The sequence below is a fragment of the Rhineura floridana genome, chromosome 21 (genome assembly GCF_030035675.1).
Source record: "Rhineura floridana isolate rRhiFlo1 chromosome 21, rRhiFlo1.hap2, whole genome shotgun sequence".
Classification (NCBI taxonomy): Eukaryota; Metazoa; Chordata; class Lepidosauria; order Squamata; family Rhineuridae; genus Rhineura; species Rhineura floridana.
The window spans coordinates 15381856-15407766 of record NC_084500.1 but is presented as its reverse complement, the minus strand read 5'-3'; the positions used below and the strand labels follow the sequence as shown (position 1 = coordinate 15407766).

At 45.8% G+C, this 25911-nt stretch overlaps 1 protein-coding gene across 1 annotated transcript in view; it reads right to left on the bottom strand.

The window, feature by feature from the left end:
* Window positions 1-1493: 1493 nt before the first annotated feature.
* TBX2 (T-box transcription factor 2) overlaps window positions 1494-25911 on the bottom strand; it is a 37611-nt gene continuing 13193 nt past the window's right edge. The window contains exons 3-7 of the mRNA XM_061605391.1: window positions 25111-25257; window positions 18069-18145; window positions 16327-16496; window positions 12256-12869; window positions 1494-3533 (exon numbers count right to left, since the gene is read on the bottom strand). Of these exons, the coding sequence (XP_061461375.1) occupies window positions 3087-3533; window positions 12256-12869; window positions 16327-16496; window positions 18069-18145; window positions 25111-25257 (1455 nt within the window). The 3' untranslated portion in view covers window positions 1494-3086. The remainder of the gene's footprint in view (window positions 3534-12255; window positions 12870-16326; window positions 16497-18068; window positions 18146-25110; window positions 25258-25911) is intronic.

Genomic DNA, 25911 nt, shown 5'->3' with positions numbered 1-25911 from the left:
ATCTAATAGAACATCAACGTTCGACCTGACATCATCAGATCATGCATCATCCTGCCCTTGCCTTTCATCATTGGCTGTTGGCAACAGAGGCAGTGCACAGGGAAAAAGGTTTCGTAACACTCTGCTTTTAAGTGACACACACACACACACTCTCCCAGCTTAAAATCTTGTAGCAAGTGCGCTTAAGACAGCAGGGAAGCACTGCAGAAATCTGAGACAAATATAACCTAATACGTAATGTGGAGATTTTAAACTGAATTGTAAACTGTCCTGGGATACATTTTTATACTCTCTCTCTCTCTGATTCTTTACCCAAGGGTTATTTAAATGTTGGACTGTCCTGCCACAAGATGTGATTGGCCAGTGTTTAACTGCCTCCCCACCCCTTTTCTAAAGCCAAAGATGTACAGTGATGGGGAACCCTTGGCCCTCTCAATGTTGCTGGACTCCAGGTACCAGCATCCCTTCCCATTAGCCACACTGCCTGGGGCTGATGGAAGCTGGAGTCCAGCAACAACTGGAGACCCCCAGGTTCCCCATCCCTGGAACCTCCATCTTCAGAGGCAGTGTACCCTTGAGTACCAGTTGCTGGGGTACTAGCTTGTGGGCTACCTGGAGACATCCGATTGGCCACTGTGAGAAGCAGGGCATTGAGCTCATCGGTAGTATAACCGCAAATTCAGACGTGCAGCATTCCTTCATGATAGTCATGCCCAGTAATGCAGTGGCAAATTCAGAAGTGCAGGGTCCCTTAATGATAATTACAGCCACGCCTCTTCCATCCCCTCTTTTTTGCTGCTGGGTTGAGAATTGGATCCTTGTTAATTCTTTTCCCACAACAACAGATGTCCCTAGGAGCCAATCAGCATGAAAGGGAAGTGTTAGCTACTAAGAAGAGTCTTCTCAGTGGCTGACTCACTTCTTTTCACACCAATTGGCTCCAATCAGCAGGAAAGGATAACGACGCATGCTATATAACTATTCGAAGTGGCCAGCACACACTCCCCTTTCATGATGATAGGCTCATAGGATGCTGGAAATATAGGGACCCTGCTGGGGCCCTGCTCCAAAAAAGTAACGGGTCTAAGACCCGCACCCCCGAGTCCCTGGACGACTACACCCCTGGTCATGCCACGCCCCCTTCTACGTTTATACAATAAAATGAGCTTTCAGTCTCTTACTTTGCTTGGAGTTCTGTTGAGCAATGAATGCAGGATCAGAGTATGTCTTTTTGAGGTTCAGCAAGAAGACAATGATAGCTTCCAGAAGGCTCTTCTCACCAGTTAACATGCTTTCCTTTCATGCTTATTGGTAGGACGCTGGGGACATAGGGATCCTGCTCCCCAAAAGTAAGGGATCTACAACCCCCCCGGGCCCTCAGATGACTACACTCCTGGAGCTAACGGACCATTTCTCCAATCCAGCATTTGTGTAGATTCTCTGCTTCAAGAATGGGGGGGGAAAGGGGGGAGAGTAGAAACCAGGAAAAAATGTCCTTTGAATATTTTTTATTGAAAGATGTGAGAGAACTCATAAAAAAAATTGAACAGATAGATACCCGAATAACCAGCACTTTTCTAATCATGTCATAAAAAAAAATTAAAACAATATATAGCCCACTGTCCATGTGATAATTTTAATTTTTTAGTGTAGTTTTAAAGGTTTTTTTTCCCCTTTGCTGCTGCTGCTGCTGTTCTGGAGTGAAAAATAAAAACCTGAGGCTTATTCCTGCATTATTATTATTATCATTATTATTATTTTATACCCCACAGTCCAAAAGAGATTTTCTCCACCCCATTCATTCAATGTTACATTTTTGTTTTCAATGGCCATATATGGGGAGGGATGTAGTTCCCTGGACAGTCCCTTTAAAAAGGATTCAACATTCCCCTCCCCTCCTTTTCCTCATGACTTAAAAGTGGTATGGATGGCACATGATTGTCTTCAAACAGGCCGGGGTAAACCTTTTTTTTTTCCAGACACAAAAGTCAAGAAGAAAATCAAATATTTTCTTCCATTCACAAAGAGCTAAATAGGTCTTCATTTACAATATGTATGCTCACGTAAAATGAAAAAAAAGGAACAATTAAATGTGACGAGTTAAACTCTAATTATGTACACTCCAATGTACAACTCTGAATAAATTAATACAAATTTTTGCATATTTTGGGATCCGTATAGCTTATTTACACAAATTACCATTTATTTCATAAATATTATGTTTCTTTTAATTTTATTTTATTTTTCTGGTACACAGGTCAAGTCCGAAAAGAGAAAGTCACATTGATTGTACCAGTTCTAAACATCCTTGTTGATGATGATTTCTGATGGCCTCCCAAGAGTGGTGGGGGTTGATGGATGCCATCCCTAAAAACGTGGCTTTCCTTTTAGACACTATCACAAATGGATATCCCATGGTCAATCAGCCAGAGTTTGTAGATTATTTTTTAAAAAAACACTTCTTTGTTCTTGCATCAGCAAAAGCAAATGTCCATGTTTCAGAAATGCCATCCTCATGGATAGAAAATAGCAAAATGCCTTTCCAACAGTGTTGATTTTCAAATAAAAAGCTGTAGAAGTGGCCTAAAATCATCCTCTTCTGCAATTGCAGCCTTCTAGATCATCCGTTTGTCTGGAAGCTTTGCTATTATAGCATAGAACTGATGTCCTGTTTATGCCTTTTGGCAAGATGGATTTTGTTTAGGCCAAAGAACTGGATGAGGAGAGCTGCCCTTCTCGATATATCTCACTAGAACAACCCAAGCCAGGAGATGTGCATATATTGGGGGAGGAGGGCAGTTGTGGTTGTGAGAATAATCTCCAGAACCCAGGATTAGCAACAAAATCCTCCCATCCTTTCTACCAATGAATGATGTTGCCAGGATGAAGTGTACCTCCTTCACGTATGATTCCATCCAGGTGCCTCTGCAGGGCATCACACCTGGTTGTACCTATCCTTATTCTCCCCCACCCTACCTTAAATCCCCCCTCCTCCTTTCCTTAGAATAAATATTTATACTGTGCTGTACACATCTTTTCCCCAACGTCTTCTGAGCCCTTTTGGGGGGACTGCCTCCAAGGGACAGTCACTTAGGGGATTCCCTTCCGGGAGAGACTTCCCTCTGGGTGTCTAGACCGCTGACCAGTCTCTGGATGTTCTGGAGCTCATTGATGGAATCCTTTAAGGACCCCTTGGGGGACAACGCTGCCCGCTGGCTGCCGGATTTGTGAACGGGCAGATCCGAAAGAGGACTGGATTCCCGACTGCTTCCGGGCTTGGAACCTTCCGAGCTGGTATTCAAGCTAGTAGGCAAACCAGTGGTGAGGAGGTTGCTGCTGGGCGGGATGGCGACAGGGATCTGGTAGGGGCTGAAACGCAGACGAGGACGTGCGCTGCTCAGAAAGGGGTTCCGGGATAGCGAGCTGGCATTAGCGATACTGGTTGCCGGCATTGCAGATGCAGCTGCGGCAGCGGCTGCCATATAGGTGTATGGGTAAGGGAAAAGTCCACCAAAAGTAGGCACTGGGATTCCCTGGGAACAAGACAGACAAGAGAAGGTTATGAGATTCCTAAAAGTACCAGCTATGGAATGAGAAACAGGCAAAAGAACCCAGCCAAAGAATTATGGCAACTTACAACCACCATCTTTTACAACAGCAGCTCCCAAACTTAGCTGTTTCTACCCGGGGACCCTCTCTGCTAAAGTAGGCTGTAATCACCATTCATTCACCCTCATCCACAGATATATGTGTGCTAGGGTGGAATTCATGTCACCAAGACTCTGCTCAAAGGATGAGGGAATCTGCCCATTTTGGTTCTTTCAGCTTCTCATTTTTCCAATATGAAATTCAATTCTCTACATCTTCATGTCAGTTTGCAACATTTAAAAAAAACCTTCACGAAAATTCATCCGCATTTTTCTGCAAATTGCTTGTTGTTTGCAATTTTGCCTAACATGCAGTTTCCACTAGTTTACAGTAGGGCCCCGCTTTACGGCACTTCGCTAATGCGGCTATCTCAATTAGACTCAATTAGACTAAAGCCCCACTCATACGGCGCTTGTTCCGCTTTTACGGTGGTTTTCAGGCGTTGCATGCCATTCTATTCAATGAGTTCTGCTTTTCAGCGGGGATCCGGAACGTAACCCGCCGTATGAGTGGGGCCCTACTGTAAGGCATCTTTGTCTATTATGTTCATGAACCTATGTGCATTTTTAAGCACAGATTACCCCAGTATATGCATTTCTGTCCATATTACTTGGCTGAAGCACTACATCAGAAAATTCAGAGAAGTGCAAATTTCAAAAGGATGGCTAGGTTGCAGTTGCTTTGGAAAATGCGAATCGGACAGATTTGCCTTTAAATATGTACTGAACTGAATTTCTCCCTATCTTTGCTCTGCACGCAACTGCGCGCACACGCACACACGTTTTATACACGTTTAGTATATTCAGCCTTGATTATCTTGCACTGTCGTCTGTCCTGCTGTCAAATTTTGATTTGCAAGCTCTTTGGGGCAGAGAATCATATATTTCTTTTTTTGTTTATGCTGCTCTGGATGACAGATAAAAGGGGCTATGCAAGTGATAAGCAAACAAGGAATTCACTGGCCTGGGAAAGTCAAACACAGAATTTCCCCCTCCCAGCAGTCAAGGTCAAAAACTTTGAGAAAGAAAGGTTGCATTAAGTTGAAAAGACAGGACTAGAATCATGCTGAGTCTAAATTGCATTTTCAACCTCTCCACCATTTGCCTTAAATAAAATTATACAACTTCCTTTCCACCATCTCCTGGAAGAACTTCCTATCTAGATATTCAACAAAGTGCATTTTAAGTTGCACTTTTAATATATAATTAAAAGCACAACCGAACCCACTGCTAGATAAAGCATGGTTAAGATTTAGTATAGAAACGGATTAAAAAATAAATGCCTTGATAAACAACTAATATAAAAAAGACATTAAAAACAACAAGGAAAAGGTTTTAGGAAGAAAAAGAGCTTCTGACCGTGGAAAAATCAGGAAGCTGCCTTATACCAAGAGGCAGACCAATAGTCCATCTAGCTCAGTATTATCTACACTGACTGGCAGCAGTGCTTCAGGCAGGGAGCCTGAAGATGCTGGAGATTGAATCTGCAGTCTTCTGCCTGCAAACCAGATGCTGTACCACTGAGCTACACTTGGCTTCCTTAAAGCGAACAGAGTAAACTGCCTTATATTGAATTGTACTGTTGGTCCATTTAGCTCACTACAGTAAATGTTTACATTGAATGGCCACAGCTCTGCAGAATTTCAGGCTGAGTTCTCTCTCAGCCCTACCTGGAGATGCCAAACAGTGAGCCTTCTGCATGAAAAGCAAATGATCTGTCACTGAGATACAGTGGGGCCCCGCTTTTTGATAGCAACGGCGGCTTTCAATTAAGAGTAAGGCCCTACTCATACTGTACTTGTTCTGCTTTTACGGCATTTTTCGGGCGTTGGGCACCATTTTATTGACGGAGTTCTGCTTTTCAGCGGGGGTCTGGAACATAACCCGTCATATGATTGGGGCCCTACTGTATCCCCTTTTCTGTAAGTCCAGATAAATATTTACTAAGTGCACCGCTGCTCCAGGTTACTAGTTTTTAAAAATGGTGTTCTGGCGAACCCTGGGGGACTCCTCAAAGGTTTCACAGGGAGTTCCTAAATGGGGAGATGAGTAATGGAGGAAAACACTCTCCCCACCTTCTGCACTACTTTGCAGCGTTGCTGATGTTTCGTTAAAGTTTTGTCATGGGTTGTTTTGTGGTTTTATTTAACGGATCGGTATCCAACAATAGACGTGTTCAGAACAGACCCATGATGGACATGAGTCACTTAGGCCTATTCATTTCAATGGGTCTACTCTAAGCAGAACTCAGTGGGATACAACCCTACAAAAGGGGTCATCGTGCAATGATAGTGCACCTGCTTTGCATGCAGACGTTCCCAGGTTCAGTCCCCAGTTATCTCCAGGGAGGGCTGGGAAAGATTCCCTGTCTGACAACCTTGGAGAGCTGCTGCCAATCAGTGTCGACAATACTGAGCTAGATGGCTCAGTATAAGGCAGTATAAAGAACTCAGTATAACAACACCCAGGGCTGAAGGTTCTGGTATGAACATTATACTGCTTTATACCAAGTCAGATCATTGGTGCATTTAAGTCCTCTGATGAGCAGACTAATTTTTCATGAGGATTTAAAAAAAATATATCACAAATTGCTACAGAAATGTGCAGAACAGAATTTAAGACTGGAAGAATGAGAAACGGATTTATCCATCTGTAGTGACAATTCAAGCAGGGTTGTTTTTGCTTCTTAGAAACCTATCATAACTACCCTCTCCAGAGCTCTGTGGGGGGTCACCCCTCTCCCTCCCCACCTCCTCAAAACCCCCACTTCCCATAGCAAGCTGCCTTATGCAAGGCCCAGCCATTGGTCCACTGAGTCCCTGGACTTCAGCACTCAAAGTGTATACTTTCAGGACCCACCCTTATCTCGTAACAGTAATTTGCTTTCAACTGTATTTCTGTTGTATTTTCAAAGTGTTGTGACCTGCCCTGGTACCTTAGGATGGATCACTGTGATGATGTCAGTGATGATGTTGTCTACTCTGACTGGCAGCAGCTCTCCAGAGTTTCAAGCAGAGGTCTTTCTTGCCACCTGCCATCCGACCCTTCTAACTGACATTGAACCTGGGACCTTCTGAATTCAAAAGCAAGCACTCGGCCACTGAGCTACAGTCCCTAAGCCTTGGTCCATCTACCCTCGTATTGTCTTCTCTGACTGGTAGCTGGTCTCCTGCAGGGAATGGTCCATCCTGTCATCTGCTCTCATGAACTCTCCATGAACTTGGGGCATGGTGGGGTACTGCCTTCAACATCTGCCACCTGAGGCGGCTGCCTCGCTCTGTCTCATGATAGGGCTGGCCTTGCTTATGCCCTGCCCAGCGGTGGCTGGTGCCCATTGGAACTGGTGGGGCAGAAGGCAGAGAGACCAACAGCAGGTGGAGGCAGAGCCAGAGCCAATGACAGGCAGAGCCAACTCATTCTAGTGCTGTCCCCATCCCCTGCTGAGCTCTACAAAGGCAACACTGAGGCTAAGAAGGAAGCTGGCAGCCAGGGTCTTGGACTGGTTTGTAAGAAGGCAGGCAGGCAGGAGCTGGCTGAAGGCAGACCAAGGTTGGAGGGGCATTGCCCCATTCGCCCAAGCAGATGACCAGCCTCCACTGGTCATGCCCCCTTCTTAGATGGTATTATGTATTACTCCGCTTATTTCAAAATTGTAGCAGACTATCCCTGCTGCATCTGGGGACCCCTCCTGCTCATTCCTCTGAGTGGGACCCTGCACACATGCCCCAAAGTCCTGTCCTGATGGTGCCACTAAGTTGCATCCTCAAGTTAGGCAATGTGTAACTGTATCTGAGCATATTCTTCAGATAATATCTTTCTTCCCCTCTGTCAATATTTGAAAACAGGAGAACAGCCCTGTTGGACCAGACCAAAGGCTCATCTTAGTCCAGCGCCCTACTTCCCAGAGTGGCCAGCCAGATGCCCCAATGGGACGCTCACAAGCAGGGTGTGAGCACAGTAGCCCTCTCCCACACATGTTCCCCAGCAACTGGTATTCAGAGGTAGACTGTCTCTGGACACGGAGATTCTGCTTAAGTATCATAGGCAACAGCCGTGACTGAGTATCTTTGGATTTGTTTGATCTCCTTTTTAAAGCCTGCTGTGTCAAAAAGCTATGCGCTGTTGCTCCGCCTAACATAAGAACACACACACACACACCGCTGGATGAGGTCAAAGGCCCATCTAGTTGAGCATCCTGTTCTCACAGGGGCCAGCCGGAAGCCTGCAAGCAGGATCTGAGCTCCAGAGCAACTCTCCTCACCTGCGATTCCCAGCAACTGATATTCAGAGGAATACAGTAGAAGTAGAATATTTATTTATTTATTAGATTTATATCCCGCCCTTCCTCCCAGTGGCAATATTATGGCTAATGGCATCTACATAAGAAAATCAGAGGAGCCCTTCTGCATCAGGAGGTAGATTGTAAACCCTATTTCATGCAGGTGGTCTCAAGATTCAGTCCCGGCTGTCCCACGCAGGGCTGGGAGAGACTCCTGCCTGAACTCTCGAAGAGTCACTGCCAGTCAGTGTAGGCAATACTGAATTAGACAAACCAGTCTTTTGATTCAGTATAAGGCAGCTTCCCATGTTCCAGTTGTAAATAGGTTCTGAGGTACCGGCAAGCCACACTCAGTGTCAAGATTCGTGGGAACTTCATGGGATGGAGTTTTTTCGATCTGCCAATGACCAGCAGATTCTTATAACGCTCCCACTTTAGCGATGCTTCTGTCACGCCTCCCACACTTTGTATAATGACTAGTTGAATTAACCAATATATTGCTTATAAAAAGGAAGCTAATAGGGGTCGATTTTGTCCCCCCATGCTTTTTAACATCTACATGCAGCCTCTGGGTGCCGTCATCAGGAGTTTTGGAGTGCGTTGCCACCAGTACGCTGATGACACGCAGCTCTATTTCTCCTTTTCATCTTCTACAGGTGAGTCTGTGGATGTGCTGAATCATTGCCTGACCGCGATAATGGACTGGATGAGAGCTAATAAACTGAGACTCAATCCAGACAAGACTGAGACACTGTTGGTGAGTGCCTTCCCTGCCCACATGGTGGATGTTCACCCTGTTCTAGATGGGGTTACACTCCCCTTGAAGGAACAGGTTCGTAGTCTGGGAGTTCTTTTCGATCCTTCCTTGTCTCTTGAGGCGCAAGTGGCCTTGGTGGCAAGGAATGCGTTCTACCACCTTCGGTTGGTAGCCCAGCTACGCCCCTATCTGGACAGGGATGACCTCGCCTCAGTTGTTCATGCTCTGGTAACTTCTAGGCTGGATTACTGTAATGCGCTCTACGTAGGGCTGCCCTTGAAGACAGTTCGGAAGCTTCAGCTAGTGCAAAACGCAGCAGCCAGACTGCTGACGAGGACCAGCCAGTCAGCACATATAACACCTGTTCTGGCCCGTTTGCACTGGCTACCTATTTGTTTCCGAGCCAGATTCAAGGTGCTGGTTTTGACCTATAAAGCCTTACACGGCGTGGGACCGCAATATCTTGTGGAACACCTCTCCCGCTATGAACCTACCCGGTCACTTTGCTCAGCATCTAAGGCCCTCCTCCGGGTACCAACCCATCGAGAAGCCCGGAGGACAGTTGCTCGATCTAGGGCCTTTTCTGTAGTGGCCCCCGAACTGTGGAACAGCCTCCCCGAAGAAGTACGCCTGGCGCCTACGCTTCTATCTTTTCGGCGCCAGGTTAAGACCTGGCTATGCTCCCAGGCATTTTAAGCGTTTATGTTATAATTTTATATATTTTTTTTCTTTTGTTGCTGCTTGTGTTTATTGTTTGTTGTCTGATTTTATTGTTGATATTTTGTACTTTAACTTTTTTGTACACCGCCCAGAGAGCCACTCGCTATGGGCGGTCTATAAATGAAACAAATAAAAATAAATAAATAAATAAATAAGCGATAGGAGGCTTGTAAAAATAAGTTTCAGAACATTTGGCTATTTAAACGAACGCATCATCCACTAATGAACAAGAGAACTTTCCTCAACCTTTTTCTTTCAAGCAGTTGGCGACTGCAGTTGCATTTTTGCATTTTTCTTGCTGCAGAGTGGGACACAAATTTATTTTAGGAGTTGATCTTTTGGTCTGGCAGCACCTCTGCGTTGGAACTCCCTGCCTATTAACATTACTGTTAACTATACTGTTTTAGATGCGTGCTAACATTTTGTTTTCATTTCACCAAGCCTATCCAGACATATGATTTAGTTATGTATACTTGTTTGCAGTATTTGCTGGGTTGATCTGTGTACTATTGATAACTGTTTTTATGTACATCACTTTTTGAATAAGCAGTTGAGTGACCTTGGGCCAGTCACTGCCTCTCAGCCTCAGAGGGAGGCAATGGTAAACCACCTCTGAATATCGCTTACCATGAAACCCCTATTCATAGGGTCGCCATAAGTCGGAATTGACTTGAAGGCAGTCCATTTCCATTTTTTCAACCACTCTAAGCATCCTTAACAAACTGCATGATTGTTTAAAGGGTGTCATAGTGCTTTAAATGTACAGTGCAGATGGGATCCTCAGTTAGACCATTGGTCTTGAAACTACTGGACTGGGTCTGAAAAAAGGTATGTGGGACATCCCAGGGCAGGTCTTTTCTGTACTATTATTATTATTATTATTATTATTATTATTATTATATAAAGACAGTAAGATAGAGTGTTAGGCAGGACAAAGGTAGAGGTGATGACAAGACGTAAGTATAATGCAAGTGGGGAACTGAATGAAAGCAGAAATACATATTTATTTTTCACTAATAGTAATAGCTCTTCCATGCTAGTTCTACGCAGAGTAGACCCATTGAAGTTAACCGTCTGCTCTGAATAAAACATAGCTGGATGCAACCCAAAGTGGGCCCCGTGTGCTGGCTGAAGTTGGGCCCTAGATCTGAGCAGGCTGAAGGCTAGGCTCAATGGCAGGCCAAAGACCAATAGAATCAACCTTGACAACAACAGCTGAAATGGCAATAGCCCCAGATGGGCACATCCGTCTTCAACAGTTAATGAGCCAACAAAAGCAACCCAGCACATAGTTCAACTCTGGAATTTGCTCCCAGAAGAGGTAGTGATGGCCACCAACTTGGAAGGCTTTAAAAGCAGATTTGTGGAGGATAAGGCTACCAGTGGCTACTAGCCATTATGGCTATGTTCTCCCTCCAAGGTCAGAGGCAGCATGCTTATGAATACCAGTTGCTTGGATTCACTCATGGGGAGAGTGCTCTTGTGCTCAGGTCTTGCTTGCAGGCTTCCCAGAAGAGACATCTGGTTGGCCACTGTGAGAACAGGATATTAGACTAGATGGGCCTTTGGCCTGATTCAGATGCCCCTGCCTACGCATAGATACAACACATCAATGGATTGAAAGGGAAAAACAACAAGAAGTGCTCTTCCAGTTTACAAAGGTCCCCTGGCTATGGCTAGTGGCAATATTTACTTGTCACAGGTGACCAGATACATGGCTAATTACAAGCCCAGGGCCAGCGCCAAAGTGTGGCCAGGTCAGGCCCTGCCCAAGGGCCCCTGAGGCCCGCAGGACCCCCTAAAAGGCCCCTCATTAAGGTAGGAGAGTAGCGCTCCCCTTCCATGATCTGGGGCAGGGTCTCTGCTGCAGTTTGCAGGGAGGGAGCTTTCAGGCCACCGGCCCGTTCGCTCGCCCTGTACAAGCCAGTTATGAGCCGGAATTATTGAAGCACATTCCAGTGCTTGTTACGTCAGTCTGCTGCCACAGCCTTATCCTCTCTCTGGTTTTGACATTACAGTGCAATATACCCAGCGCCGATGGAGGCTGCTCCATTCGGGCAAAGGAGGCACTGCCCCACCAGCCTCAATCTGCTATCAGCTAGCTCCTATCTGTCTGTCATCTCACATGCAACAAGTCAGGGGGTGGCTCCACCTATCATTGGCTCTGGCTCCACCTACTGATGGTCTCTCTGCCTTCTGCCCTACCAGTCCCAATGGGCACCAGCCACCACCGCTATGGACTAAATAAACTTCTCCCTGGGCAAAACTGTCCAATTTTCAAACCAAATCTGAATGGATAAAAACCACTCTTCGTTCAATGCAAGCATCTGCCACAAGACTCCTTTTGTGTGTTTGCTTCTTGAAGCAAAGAGTGTGAAATTTCAGGGGCAACCAGCCTGACCAGCACACAGCCCCGCCGTGGCTCCTGCTGGGGAAGGGCTGTGGCTCAGTGGCAGAGCATCTGCTTTGCATGCAGAAGGCACTAGGTCCAATCCACAGCATCCAAGTAGGGCTGGGAACAAGACTCCTCCTAAGCCAATAGTGGCTGGTGGCTCCACAGCAGTGGAATCTGCTCTGCTGGACTTCGGCACCTTGGACAGCTCCTTGAAAAGTTTGGGCCAAAACCTGGAGTGGATTCCGCTGCCCCACTGGCATGGACCCATCAGCCGCCACTGCCTAGAACCCTGGAGAGCTGCTGGCAGTCAGTGTAAACAATACTAAGCTAGATGGACCAATGGTATAAGGCAGTTTCTATGTTCCTGTTATGTTCTATCCTTGTGGTTTTTCAAAAATCCCCCAGACAAGAGTGGGACCTTGAGCATTTGCGCTCCCCAAACAGCTTCCCACCTTACCTGAGAAGCCAACATGTGCTGGGAAAGGTGGAAAGGGAAGGGGGTGGCTGCGCCAGCTGCTCCTTGCGCGGCAGAAAGCCCCCCATTCTCCAGGCTTCCTCCGCCGGCCACCGATGCCAACAAGTGTCCCATGCCCATGGCGGAGAAGGCCCCAGGAGCCATGGCAAATTGTCCCGGGTGGATGAAGAAGGGCTGGCCGGCACCTAAGGGGTTGAAGAACTGCTGCCCGTGGAGGCCCGACAGCGCCAGGCTCTGCAGATGCCCGGCGCTCAGGTGCGGAGGGCTGTCCGTCTGCACCATCAGCGGGGCAAAGGACTCCTTGCTGGGCCCTAGAGTGGCACAGTCAGGGGCGTCTTTCTTGGATGCTTCCGGCAGCGTCTGCGGGGGCTGGTCTTTCCTCCGGCCTTCCACCTTGTCTTTCTCTAAGCTCAGAGGGCTGAAAATGGCCCCTTCGCCACTCTCTTTGGGGAGCTCATTGGCTTTGCCAGCTCGCTCTTTACTCCGCTCTTCCCCTTGCAAACGGGGGCTGCTCTGCGGGCTGCAGTTCCCCGGGTCAGGGCTTGGTCTTTTCCCTTCGGGAAGTTTCTCCAGCTCTTGATCGCTGCCCTTGTCTTCTGCAAGAAGAGAGAGACACAGAGATATTTCAATCAGAAGACTTTTCTTTTTGGCACTTCTAGACTGTCGCTGTTTTGGGATGGGATTCAGCCCCACACTGGCAAATTCAGGTTGTGCAGTTATAGCACAAACCCATTTTCCCAAAAGGTCAGACGTTTTGATATAAGGAAAAGTGTGGAGTAACACTTGTTTTGGTGCGATGCCATCTAACCTCCCCACAAACAAATCAGAACAAACGCTCATTAAACAGCTGACGTAGTATCATCTCCCTGCAAACAAATCAGGATAAACGCTCAATAAACAGGTTGCCTGGAAGTGCCCTTTGCCTTTTAACAATCAAATTAAAGTGTATATTGACCAAATTTCTAGTGAGGTGATGTTTTTGCTGTAGAAGTGAGGAACAATTTGCAATGTAACAAATCGGGATAGGAAGCCTCAGGTCCGGCAGAGGGCCAAATATGGCCCTCCAGGCCTCTCTGTCTGACCCTCAGAATTCTCCCAAGGCCACACACCCTTTCTGGCACAATGCTATGGTGGATGGAGACAGGTAGATAGGCCTGGAGGGCCGAATTTGACCCTCAGCCTGAGGTTCCCCATCCTTCTAATATAGGACAACAGCCTGAGTCATTTTAAAATAGATGAATAGTAAATTACAGATCTTCCCAGGCACATAATTAGAGGGGAAACCCATATTTAGATATCTTGCTTTTGACTGTGGCATATCACACCATTGCAGCCGCACACTCAGAACCCAAACCAGCATGCCCCTAAACTTGCAGTTCTCCAGGACACAATGTTTGAGCTAACTAATTCATCCATGGATTGTAAGCTTCCTGGGGCAGAGACCTGACATTTCCATTAGTTTATTCTTTTTCTCTTTGTTTCTTTAGCTGAGCTTAAGATACTTTTAAGTCCGCATAGTGGCACTGTAATAAACAAACAACTCAAGTTGTAGCTCATTAACCTTCCTATTTAAGGTTGCTGCAGGTTAGCAGGGAACAACCTCAAAAGAGTAATGGAGGGGAAATCAATGCCCTGGGAACAAAATGGACAAGACAGGGAAAAGAAGTATGCTTAGAACTCCCGCCAGGGGGCGATAGAGAACAGGGTCATTTGTCCCAGCCACTGTCCATTCTCGGCAGCAAAGCTATTGGGGGTATAATATATTATTATTATTATTATTATTATTATTATTATTATTATCATTATCATTATTATCATTATTAATAAACAACTCCCTCTCCAATGTGCAGTAATAATAAAACTGGCCTTTTGAGTCACTTCGACACCAGCGGTGATCCACTTATCACATACTATAAATAAATGGAGGGAAAGGTTTCGTATTTTACTTCTTTCAAATCCATAATTTTGCACGGTATAAATAAGCACAAAAGTGGATTCCACCCTCCCCCCTACTTCCCCCAAGTGGAGGAGAAATCCTGTCTGTTTTGGTGGGGAAAATTGCCCTTGTTTGAAAAGAGTAATTGGAATGAAAAATAGAATATTAGAAGGATGGCATCTGCTAGTTGGGGTAGGTACGGGGAAATGGGTGCCGGAGGAGAGGCTCTGAAGATAAAAACACCCCCATATCTGTTTATTTAACTGGAAACAGCCTGATCCAATGAGTGGTGACTCTGAAATAAACCTTACTGCGTGCATAGGTCTTCCCATCTCACAGGCCGAACCCAAACGATGTTCACACAGAAGTAAGGTCCGCGGCTATCCGTGAAACACACTTCTACATATGCATGCACATTTTTGCAGTCCTATGCATGCAACAATGGAACTTACTTCCGAGTAAGTCATGTGTTAGATCAGGCTGCAAATCCATACAAAAGGAATCATTTGAATCTGGATGTCTGCAAAATCCTATATTTACTTATCTGGGAGTAAGCCCCATTGAGCTCAGCTGGGCTTACTTCTGAGTAGACCGGTCTAGGATGGTGCTGTTAGTCTTGCCTTGCACAGATTTTAAATACAGAGGCCTCTCTTTTGCAAATTTGATGTATAGGTTTTTTTTAAAAGTTACACAGGCCAGATCACTAAAATGCAATGGTGTTCTGCCACCCCCTTCCTCTCCCCTTGAAAGCTCTCCAATTTTCTTTTTAAGCCAATATTTTTATTGGCTGGGTGAGTAAAGAGAGTTAGGTTGATGAGACCATAGAAGCAGAAGCTTTATTTTGACAGAAATCCCAGGAAATGCAAATAAATAAATAAATAAAATAAAATGGAAACAGTCTGGGTCTTAAGTTAAGAGGCTATATTGATAAGAAACTCCTCCCCTGAGGATTTATCTTTCACATCTGGCTGCTTTGCATGGGGGAGGCATTGCTAAGCCTGCAGACATACTTACTCAGAAGCAAGTCCTACTGTATTCAGTGAGGTTTACCCCCAGGAAAGTGTATAGGAACACAGGAATCTGCCTTAGTATTGGTCCATCCGGCTCAGTACTGTCTACACTGACTGGCAGTGGCTCTCCAGTGTTTCAGTTAGGATCCTCTCCTAGCCCAATGTGGAAATGCTGGGGATTGCACCTGGGACCTTCTGCATTCAAAGCAGATGTTCTGCCACTGAGCTACGGGCTATATACCGAGGGCTCCCTAAATTAAAAGGACTTTGCTTGGAAACTCTTGGTCGAGAATTCCTATTAGATTTCTAGATATCTGCTCAGCACTATCCTGTGCAATAGGTTTACTCAGAAGGAAGTCTCACTATGTTCAACTGGGTTTTTACGGCAGATTACAGCCCAAACCTTTGTGTGATTCTGAAAAGGAAAGATTTGTTTCCAACTAGGTTTTACTGAGAGTAGACCCACTCATATTAAATGTGAATCATGTCCATTAGTTTCAATGAGCCTACTCTGAGGATGGATAAAGTTAGATACAACCCAACGTTTTCAAACCCTCAGAAAGGTGGTGTGTTAATACATGCAACCCAAAACCTGTTGCTGATGTTTTAAAATCCTTTGGTCACTTTTTGCAAGTGCAAAAAGAGTCATTCCGCAGCTCACACCCCTAAGCAACACTGATGATACCGATCTTACAAGGCTGTTGTGAAAAGATATGCAAAGTGCTTTGAATTCCCTCCAACTGTAAGTGGGGTAAATATTATTGTTAATCAACAGACGGAACCTGCCCTGGACCACACTGACACCCGCTCCACTGTGGTCAACAGGTATAGGACTGCAGCAGTTGGCAAAGTCCGGCACTCTTTTGGGGGGATCATTTGGGCAAAGCCAGCAGGATTTATTTCTGAGGAAAGCATGCTTAGGCTCAGTCTGCAAGAAAGCGTGGCTTGTGTCCAATATTAGCTCGATTCAGAAGAGACCTATTGACCTGTTAAGAGGCATGACTAAGATAAGCCCATTCATTTCAATGGGTCTGCTCAGAGCTGAACTTAGTAGGCTGTACCCCAGTCATAATGTGGCTTCCCTGTCCCCTATGGGAGGCTTTTTACCTCTGCTGTTGCGGTGGAGCCTCAAGGGGCTGGGGGCCGTGCCCAGCGGGGAGTGGAGGGGATCCCGGACTGGGACAGGTTCACAGGACGAGGCATCGGACTCGCCCCCATCTCGGTCTGGCTTGCACTGGTCCTCGTACATCCGCAAAGAGGGCAAGGTGAGCTGTTTCCTTTCAGTGACAAAAAGCAGGCTTGGGGTTAGCTTGAAACAGATGGTGGGCCGAGGTGGAGGGCCCAAAGCGGCCCCCACTGTTTGCCCCAAAGGGGGAACTGCAGTTATACCTGTAACCAAGCCTAGACAGGTGAGACTCAACCTGTTGAATATTCCCCCGCTCCCCCTGTTTAAACTCTCCCTGGCTCACCTCTTACGGTTCTAGTTCTCTGAACAAGTGAGAATCAGCACACGCAAAAGAAAACCATTATTAATATTAGGCTGTATTTAACTAAGTAATTAACCCTACTTAGGCTGCAATCCAATACATGTCGGCTCACAAGCAAGCTCCATTGGGTTCAATGCCACTTACTCTCAGACAAGTGTGTATTGGATTGCAGCCTTAGTCATATCTTTTAATTTCAGTGTGTCTACTCTGAGTCAGATGTAGTAGCAAATTCAGAAGTGGAGGATCCCTTCGTGTTAGTCACAGCCACGCCCACGCCCCCTTTTTTTGCTGCTGAGTTGGGAATGAGATTCTTGTTAATGCCTTCTCCCACAATAGACATCTCTACGAGCCAATAAATATGAGAGTGTTAGCTACTGAAAAGAGTCTTCTCAGTGGATGACTCACCTCCTTTCACTCTGATTGGCTCCAATCAGGAGGAAAGGTCAAAGAAACATGTGAGAAGACTCTTCTCAGTGGCTAACACACTCCCCTTTCATGCTGATGGGTTTACAGGATGCTGGGGACATAGGGACTCTGCTCCCAAAAAACTAAAGGGTCTAAGACACACACCCAAAGACCCTGGACGACTTGAACCCTTGCTCTGAGTAGAGCAAGCATTGAATACCACATAATAATGTTACTTTTTAAAAATGCTGATGATGCAATATATTATAATTGTTGCACCATTAGAGTGTATGATGATGTTGATGTATTGCACAAACAGCATGCCCAAATAAGAATAATGGCATGCTAATGGAGCAGTTAGTAGTAGCAGTAGTACTTCTGTTGTTATTACTTGGACCATCAGCATGCCATTATCATTATTATTATTAGGGCATGCTGATGGCATAATACATAATAATGATGGGTTGCGTCCAATGCTAGTCCTAGTCAGAGTAGATCCATTGCAAATAATGGACATGACTAACTTGGGTCCATTAATGGTATTGGGTCTACTCTGAATAAATTCAGCCAAGTAATACGAATACTAATGTATGAGCCTGCTGATGGAACAACTTATAAAACACTACTACTAATCATGATAAAGAATTGGTTCTGAGTGAACATTTGTAGGTTAAGCTGCAGGTCACTATCCTACATATGTTTGCTTGGAAATAAGTCCCAATAATGGGTTCAGTGGGGCTCCTTTCTGGCAAGAGCATTTCAGACTACCCAGGACAGGAATAGCCAGGGTGGTGGTGTCCAGAAGTGGTGAACTATAACTCCCAGCAGCCAGCATGAATGGTCCTGGATTATGGGAGTTGTAGTCCAAAACAACTGGTCCTAGTTGAAAGCATGGGGAGGGGAGGGGAGAGAAAAAGTTCATTTTAAAAGTCCCAGACATGATTCCTATCCACATACCTTTTTTCTCGCCTGCCATTCCCAGTATCTCGAAATCCTTTCGCAAAAGGGTTGTTATCTATTTTCAGCTGAGTGATCTGAAAAATTAAAGGACAAAAAAGAAAAAAATATTTTAATTAAAGAAGGGTACTTGATGAGCACTGCCCACTGCCACATACCCCTCAAGTGGATGGGTTTAACCCAGGAGCAAGCATTAATTTTTATGTTCTAAATTCTGTTCCTGGAGGTGCTGGATGGCTCTTATTAATGCGGAACACTTTGTGTCTCTCCTCACACCACTTTTTTGGGAAGAAAAAGTGGATTGAAAAAAAATCCAAAAAACATACTGACGATTCCTCCGGATATTAGCAATTTAAAACCACTTGGAGGAAATTGGGAGGGGGAGAGAATGGAAAACATCACCATATCCTTTGTGCCAGAGCTCCTTTATTAAAGAGCCTGTAACTGCTTATACCATTGCAGCTTTACAGTGCAACGCTAGCCAGGTTTACTCTGAAGTAAGTCCCACAGTGCCTCGTGGGGCTTACTCTCAAACCTAGGATTGCCCCATGAGTCCTGGAAAACTCTTACAAATTTCAAAAGAGAGTGCCTCTGAGCATACGCAAAGTCAAACTCCCAAATTGCCACAAGCTAAGACCAAGAATATAGACTCCCGGGGCTGATGAGTGGGGTTTAAGACCTCTCCTTTCCTCACATCCCACCCCACCCCGTTAATAATTTAAACACCTATTCTTTATTAGGTGCTTAAACGCCAGTTCACATAGAATCATAGAACAGTAGAGTTGGAAGGGGCCTATAAGGCCATCGAGTCCATCCCCCACCATTGCTTCAGGACCAGGTATACCACGCAGGTATAGGGAACTAGTGGGGCCTCCAGATGTTGTCTGGGACTAGAACTCCCATCGTTCATTGGCCATCCTGGCTGGGGCTGCTGGGAGTTGTAGTTCAATAACATATGGGGGGCTACAAGCTCCTGATGGAAGATAACTAGGTTTTCCTTTGGTCTGCAACCCTCCCCCCCAAATTCACACACATACATTCTCACTCACTCACTCTCCCCCCTCCTCCAGTTTCCCAATTCAACCCAGAAAGCATCACATCATCCCACATAGATCAGATCCGAATCCCCTCCAGTTTAAACACACCGCAGGCTTTTATTGAAAACAACGTTGAGGTTTAGCCTGAATTATTCATCGGGGTCTAATGAGAGGAAGCTGGTCTCGCCTCCCCTCCCCTTTTCTCAGGGCTCCCAAGAGGAAAAATGGCGACTAAAACACAGCAATGTTGTTTAAACGCTCTTCTCATCTGGTCTGGGGAAAACACATGCGCGCCCCCGGGTGTCGCTGTGTTTTTTCACAGGCTCCAAGCGACTGGCGACAGGAGAGCCCTCAATTATTCATGGCTTGGTAATATCTCCCGCAGATACCGCGGTGCGACTTTCTTGTATATTTCCACACACACACCCTCACTCTTTCCACCCTGTATCTCCAGCCCTTTGGGAAAAGCGAACCCTCCACACACACACACACCCAAAAAACACCATGGCCTAATCAGACCCAATCTTATTCATTATTCTGGTTATTTTTTTCTTGTATTTATATCCTACCTTTTCTCCAAGGAGTTCAAGGGGGCCAACAAACACGGTTCCCCCCCTCCTCATTTAATCCTTATAACAACCCTGTGAGGTAAGGTTAGGCTGAGAGGCAGTGATTGGCCCAGAGTCACCCAGGAAGCCTCGTGCCTGAGTGTGGATTCAAACCCGGGTCTCCCAGGACACAGTCCAACACTCTAACCACTACACCACATAAATAATAAAAAGCAATATTCTCCAGGCCAGGAATGGGGTGTTGGAATGTATGAGGTTCAACTCCAACTCGGTGGGTTGAGGCTGCATGGGGTTAAAAAGGGTAGCTAGGGAGGAGACCTCCTTGTTGCCAGGCTATGCAAAGGATGTTGATCCCAGTTCCTTCCCGCCTTCCCAGTTCCTTCTTCTCTCTCTTGAGAGGGGAGCAGACATCTTTCCTTTGTCTCTCCCTCTCAACCAGCATGAGAGCTGCACTGGGTCCAGTGCAGACTGCTCCACCATAGCTTGTTAGCTAGATATAGGACTCTTTCCTATCAAGCATGTACTTCCAGAATAAAGTAGTTGTTTCTTATTTTACAGCTTAAAGTCTCTGTCTGACTAATTTGCAGGGAAGGTAGAATCTTAGGAAAGATTCAAACACACACACGTAAGCTCGCTCAATACTCTCCGCTCTGCTACGCAACTCAATAGCATTCCGACATGGGGGACATCTGTGGCCCTCAAGATGTGGCAGGACTCCAGCTCCCAGCAGCCCCAGCCATCATGGTCAATGGCCATGGATGGTGGGAGTTGGAGTCCTGCAACATCTGGAGGGCCACAGGTTTCCTGTCACTTATGATGATGATGAGCCAGTGTGGTGTAGTGGTTAAGGTGTTGGACTACGACCTGGGAGACCAGGGTTCAAATCTCCACATAGCCATGAAGCTCACTGGGTGACCTTCGGCCAGTCACTGCCTCTCGGCCTCAGAGGAAGGCAATGGTAAACCCCCTCTGAATACTGCTTACCATGAAAGCCCTATTCGTAGGGTCGCCATAAGTCGGGATCAACTTGAAGGCAGTCCATTTCCATTATTATGATGATAATTACATTTATTATCAGCCCTTCACCAGCACGTCCCAGGGCTGGTTACAACCATTTTAATTCCAGTATTAAAAACAGTTTAAACAAATTACAGTTGCGGGAATAGGGTGGGTCCTGAAAACACATATCTCCAGTGCATATGTGTGCGTATGTGTCAAAGCACTGGATCCAGAGACTAAAAATTAACTCGGTGCACCACTGACTTTTCCACCAGTCTCACAATTGTTTGGGCTGCCCTTTCCTTCCCCCATTTCCCAGCCTTTCTGAGAACTGTGGTCGCTATTCAAAGGAGGGCTGCCCCACAGATTTATATGCAAGTGTGGTGTAGTGGTTAAGGTGTTGGACTAGGACCTGGGAGACCAAGGTTTGAATCCCCACATAGCCATGACGCTCACTGGGTGACCTTGGGCCAGTCACTGCCTCTCAGCCTCATGAAAACCCTATTCATAGGGTCGCCATAAGTCGGAATCGACTTGAAGGCAGTACATTTACATTTTTACTGTGAAGTGGGGACAGAGCCCACTGGGCAGTCGAATGTGCAACTACGGAAGCAGGACTCAAGGCAGTAGCAAGCTGATTCCGCCATAGTAAAACTAGGGGATCCTATTGCACATGACCCCTCTGCATATTTGCCCTGAAATGAAGCCCTGCCCATCTCATTTAGGACTTACTTCTAGGTAAGTGCACATAAGGAGATGCTACCAAGTCAGGCCAGTATTGTTTACAGTGACTGGCAGTGACTTCTCAGGGGTGCCCCCCCCAATCCTATCTGGAGATGCAGGGGATTGGACTTGGGACTTGCTTTATTCTCCCCTAAAGTGAAGCTAACCCATCTAGCTCCATATCGACAGGCAGTGGCTCTCCAGGATTTCAGGCAGGGAGTCTTTCCCAGCCCTGCTTGGAGGATTGAACCTGAGTTCTACTGCATGCCAAGCAGATGCTCTACCACAGACCCAGGGCTGTTCCCCTGACACTTAGCAGAGAGAGACTAAGGCTGCGTTTGAGCCAAGCCTGCCTATCCACAGCAGGCAGGGGTTTGCCTCCCAGAAAACAGCTGTAGCTTCAGAGCTGTGGAAGCCCAGTTTCATAGTTGGGGTGGGTGGGAGTTCCAGCTGATCCAGGACACAGCTAAAGATGCAGAATAGAATGGGGAACGTGAGATCTAGCCAATGTAGGTTTTTAGACTGGTCTGTAAACATATTTAATCCCTATGGGTGAAGAGCATCTGTGCTCTATAAATTAAATGCATGGAAATGTAATGAAGATGTGTGCATGCAAGGTGCACAAGTCTGCCTCTACTAGGATTACTTAGAAATATATGGGTTGTATACTACTAAGTTTTACTCACAGTAGACCCATTGGCATTCATGGACCCAAGTTCGTTTTCAAAGGGTCCAGTCTAATGTTGGAGACAACCATCTATCTGTCTGTCTGTCTGTCTGTCTGTCTTCATTAAACAGGATAATTTATTAGCTAATAAATGTTGACAGACCTACATGAGGCCTCCCTGTCTACAAGAAGTGCACTAATGGCATAGGGCAGGAGTAGCCAACGAGGTGCCCTCCAAATGTTCCTGGACTTCAACTCCCATCAGACCCAGTCAACATGGGCAATGACCAGGGATGGTGGAGGTTGGAGTCCAACAGCACCTGGAAGGTACCAGGTTGGTTATTGCACAGCAATCTGAATTCCCCACCTCCAAAAAAACCAAAACAAATAGATTGTGTTACAATAAGGAAAGTAATGAGAAAATGCACTAGAAAATGTTGGATGACACTTGCTTTGATGCAACGTCAACTAACCTCCCTGCAACCATATCAAAAAGAATGCTCATGAAATGGGTGACATCATCTAAACTCCCTGCAAACAACTCAGGATGAATGCTCAATAAACAGGTCATCTGGAAGCTCCCTACGTTACAGAAAGAAACTTTTGACCAGGGCAGACATGATTAGCCTCAATAGCAAGCCAGTCCCCACCCTCATGCCCTCTTTTTTCCTCTCTCTTAACATCCAGCCTGATGAAGAGCTCTGATGGACTCAAAAGCTTGCTCACTATTTTGTAATATTTTGGTTGCTCATAATAAAGGAACTCTGGGATTTTTCAGACCCTGAACTTATAAACCACCCTGTTCAGATCTTGTAACAAACACTATTGGAGGTCGCTGATTCATAGGGTTGCCATAAGTTGTAATCGACTTGAAGGCATATAAAGTGCGTGTTAATAGGCACTTCCTCTGAACAACTAATTCATTTGGCCCACAGAAAAGCTTGGGAACAGAGCCCCAGGAGATTATGACATATCCCCGCTGTGAAATGGCATTCATCCCCTTTACGGGGTCAATCGGGTAGACGAGGAAGTGCATGGTCGATTTCTAGGTGATTTGGAAGAAGCTGAACTAGGATTTCTGACTCCCAACTGTTTAATAACAGGAACAACTGAAATTATACTCCTGAAATGAAGGGCCCTGGTTCAGTGGCATCTGCTTGGCATGCATTCCAGGTTCAACCCCCTGGCATCTCCAGGCAGGACTGGAAATGTTCCCACTCTGAAACCCTGGAGAGCTGCTGCCAGTCAGTGTAGACAACACTGAGCTAGATAGACGAGGGTTTGATTCAGTACAAGGCAACTCCCCTTGTTCCTAAGCAAGCCTGGGGCCTGTGGGGGAGTCACCAGGAGTGCATTTTTATAGGGACAATGAGTTCAGTACTCCAGACAAATGCCCTAGGCTCAGAATTATTTAACTCTGAGCATATTCCTTTTTTCAAGCAAGCTCTGGATGGTGGATCTTAAGATTGTGGTAAAAAAAAAAAGTAGACCCCGCAAGCCTGGAGTCCGCAATACCTCTAAATATCAAATGCAAGGCATTTTTAGTTTTTCTCTCCCACACACAGCTGGTCACACCCACTGCCTCCAGGATTAATTGACAGCCAGTCCTGAGCATCCTGACAGGCCTGTTTGCCTCGTAAAGTTTATGGCAAAGTTCATAATCAATTAACGATTACTCAAAAGCAGGCCCTGCCACGGAGAGCCACCCAAGGCGGAAAAACAGGCCAGGCTCTCTCTAGTGAGGGGTTGAGCTAGGATAGCAGGGAAGCAGGAGGAACCCTCTCCCTGCCAAGGACTGGTGTCTTCCCCATAGAGACACCAGAACCAGTTCAATGGAAACGCCAGGGCCTGTTGACTTGCTCCCTGCTAGGCTCAGTGATAGAGCATCTTCTTTGCAAGCACAAGGTCCCAGGTTCAATCCCTGGCATCTCCAGGTGGGACTGGGAAGGTCCCCTGCCCGAAATCCTGGAGGGGTTGCTGCCAATCAGTGTGGACAGTACTGAGCTAGATAGGCCGGTGGTCTGACTCAGTTCAAGGCAGCTTCCCATGTTCCTAAATTAAGTTTCTTCAACCCAATTTGCAGCTGGAAGGATGCAACACTAAGGCGTGTTCAGAGGAGTTGAAGGGGGCAGGAGATGAAGGGGACAGTCCAAACGAAAGAAATGTTGCACTCCCCTACCCCCCCAAAAAACCCTTTCCCTTAATCCTACAATCCTCATAGCCATTTAGTGAAACAGTTCAGTGTTTCAAACATATCAACGAAGAAGTATGTTCACTTTTGGAACCTGGGGGGGGGGGAGAGATATCAATACTCTGAAAGACCTTTAGAAATCTCACAAACTTGAACTGTAAGCTCCTAGAGGGCAGAGAGAGCTATCTGTTTATTTTTTGCTTGTGTACCTGCCTAAGCGTTGAACACATTCATGGTGCTGTTGAGGGAATTGTATGTCCTGCCTTTGAGCGGCAATGTTGATTCTCTCCCCCCCCCCCATTTTATTGTCAAAGCATCCCTGTGAGGTAGACTTTGTGGATGAGAGAGATTGCCCCAAGTTCACTCAGCTCATTAGCTACCTGGCTAAGAGGAGGTTTGACCCCTGTTCTATAGCTTCAGACCCCAACACTATAATGGGAACACCTTTGTAACATTGCAGGGGTTGGAGCAGGAACCCAATGTGGATTATTTTGATTTTTTTTTAAATGGGAGGGGGGACAAATTAATGGAGGCTAAGTCTATAACTCTTCGGAATGCCGGAGAATGCATAATAAAACCTCCACATGCAGTGGCAGTCTACCTGGGAATACCAACTACTAGGGGGAACAAAAGGACAAGGCCCTGCTTATGGGTGTCCCCCATGAGAAGAAGAAGCTGGCTGCTAGATCTATCTGATCCAGCTTGCCTCTTCTAAAGTCCAGTTGGACATCTACAACTTTGGATGGATGAGTTATTGGGGGAGGAGGGGTCTCCAAAAAATTAAGTAAGGGAGGCTCAGACTATATCAGCCCCATTCCTCATTCCTATAATTTTCCGTGTCACCCCCACCCCTTACCTTGTCATTCTGGTAAGCAGTCACCGCTATGAAGTCCGTTTCAGGAAACACGTAAGTTCGAAAAGTGCTATAAGGTAACTTGAGAATATCATTGGCCCGAACTATATGGAATCTTGGTTGGTATTTATGCATTGAATTAAGGATGGTCTGTATTTTAGGGGGAGGGAAGAGCAGGCAAAAAGAGAGAGAAAGAGGTTGTTAAAATCCAGTAAACAAACAAAACATAGATATTTTCCAAAATTATCTATTTTTTTTAAATACATTTTCTGTTCTTGCAGCTTTTAAATAACGTTGTCCTCTTCCCCACCAGCTTTTTCTACTTAAACACATTTCTTTGGGAAGACAAAAAAGGCAGGTTGCAATTCTGCCATCATGTGCTCACATTTACCTTGGAGTAAACCCTAAGGAACTCAATATTTTCCTTCCAAGTAAACCCTCATAAACTCAGGTAGCACATCCCAATCAAACGAAGTGCAATAGGCTAGGTAACCTAGATTATATATCATACTTTTATCCTGGAATTTTGCTATGTTTTTTTGTTGTTGTTGTTGAGAGGGAGAGGTTTGTAAATAAAAATGAAACAAGAGAGTCAATTCAGACAAGGGCTTAGAAGATCTTGGCTGTTGCTGGATGTCAAGACAGAGGAACCTAAGGCTCAGGAAAAATCAATAATATTTTTAAAGACAAGGCACATTTTATATATGATGTTTCATACCTCCCACTGTTGGGGTTTATAAGCTACTTTTAGAAGTTGCTGTGGCCTACGTGGTTGATAAAAGCGGGCAGAGTCAAGGCACTGGA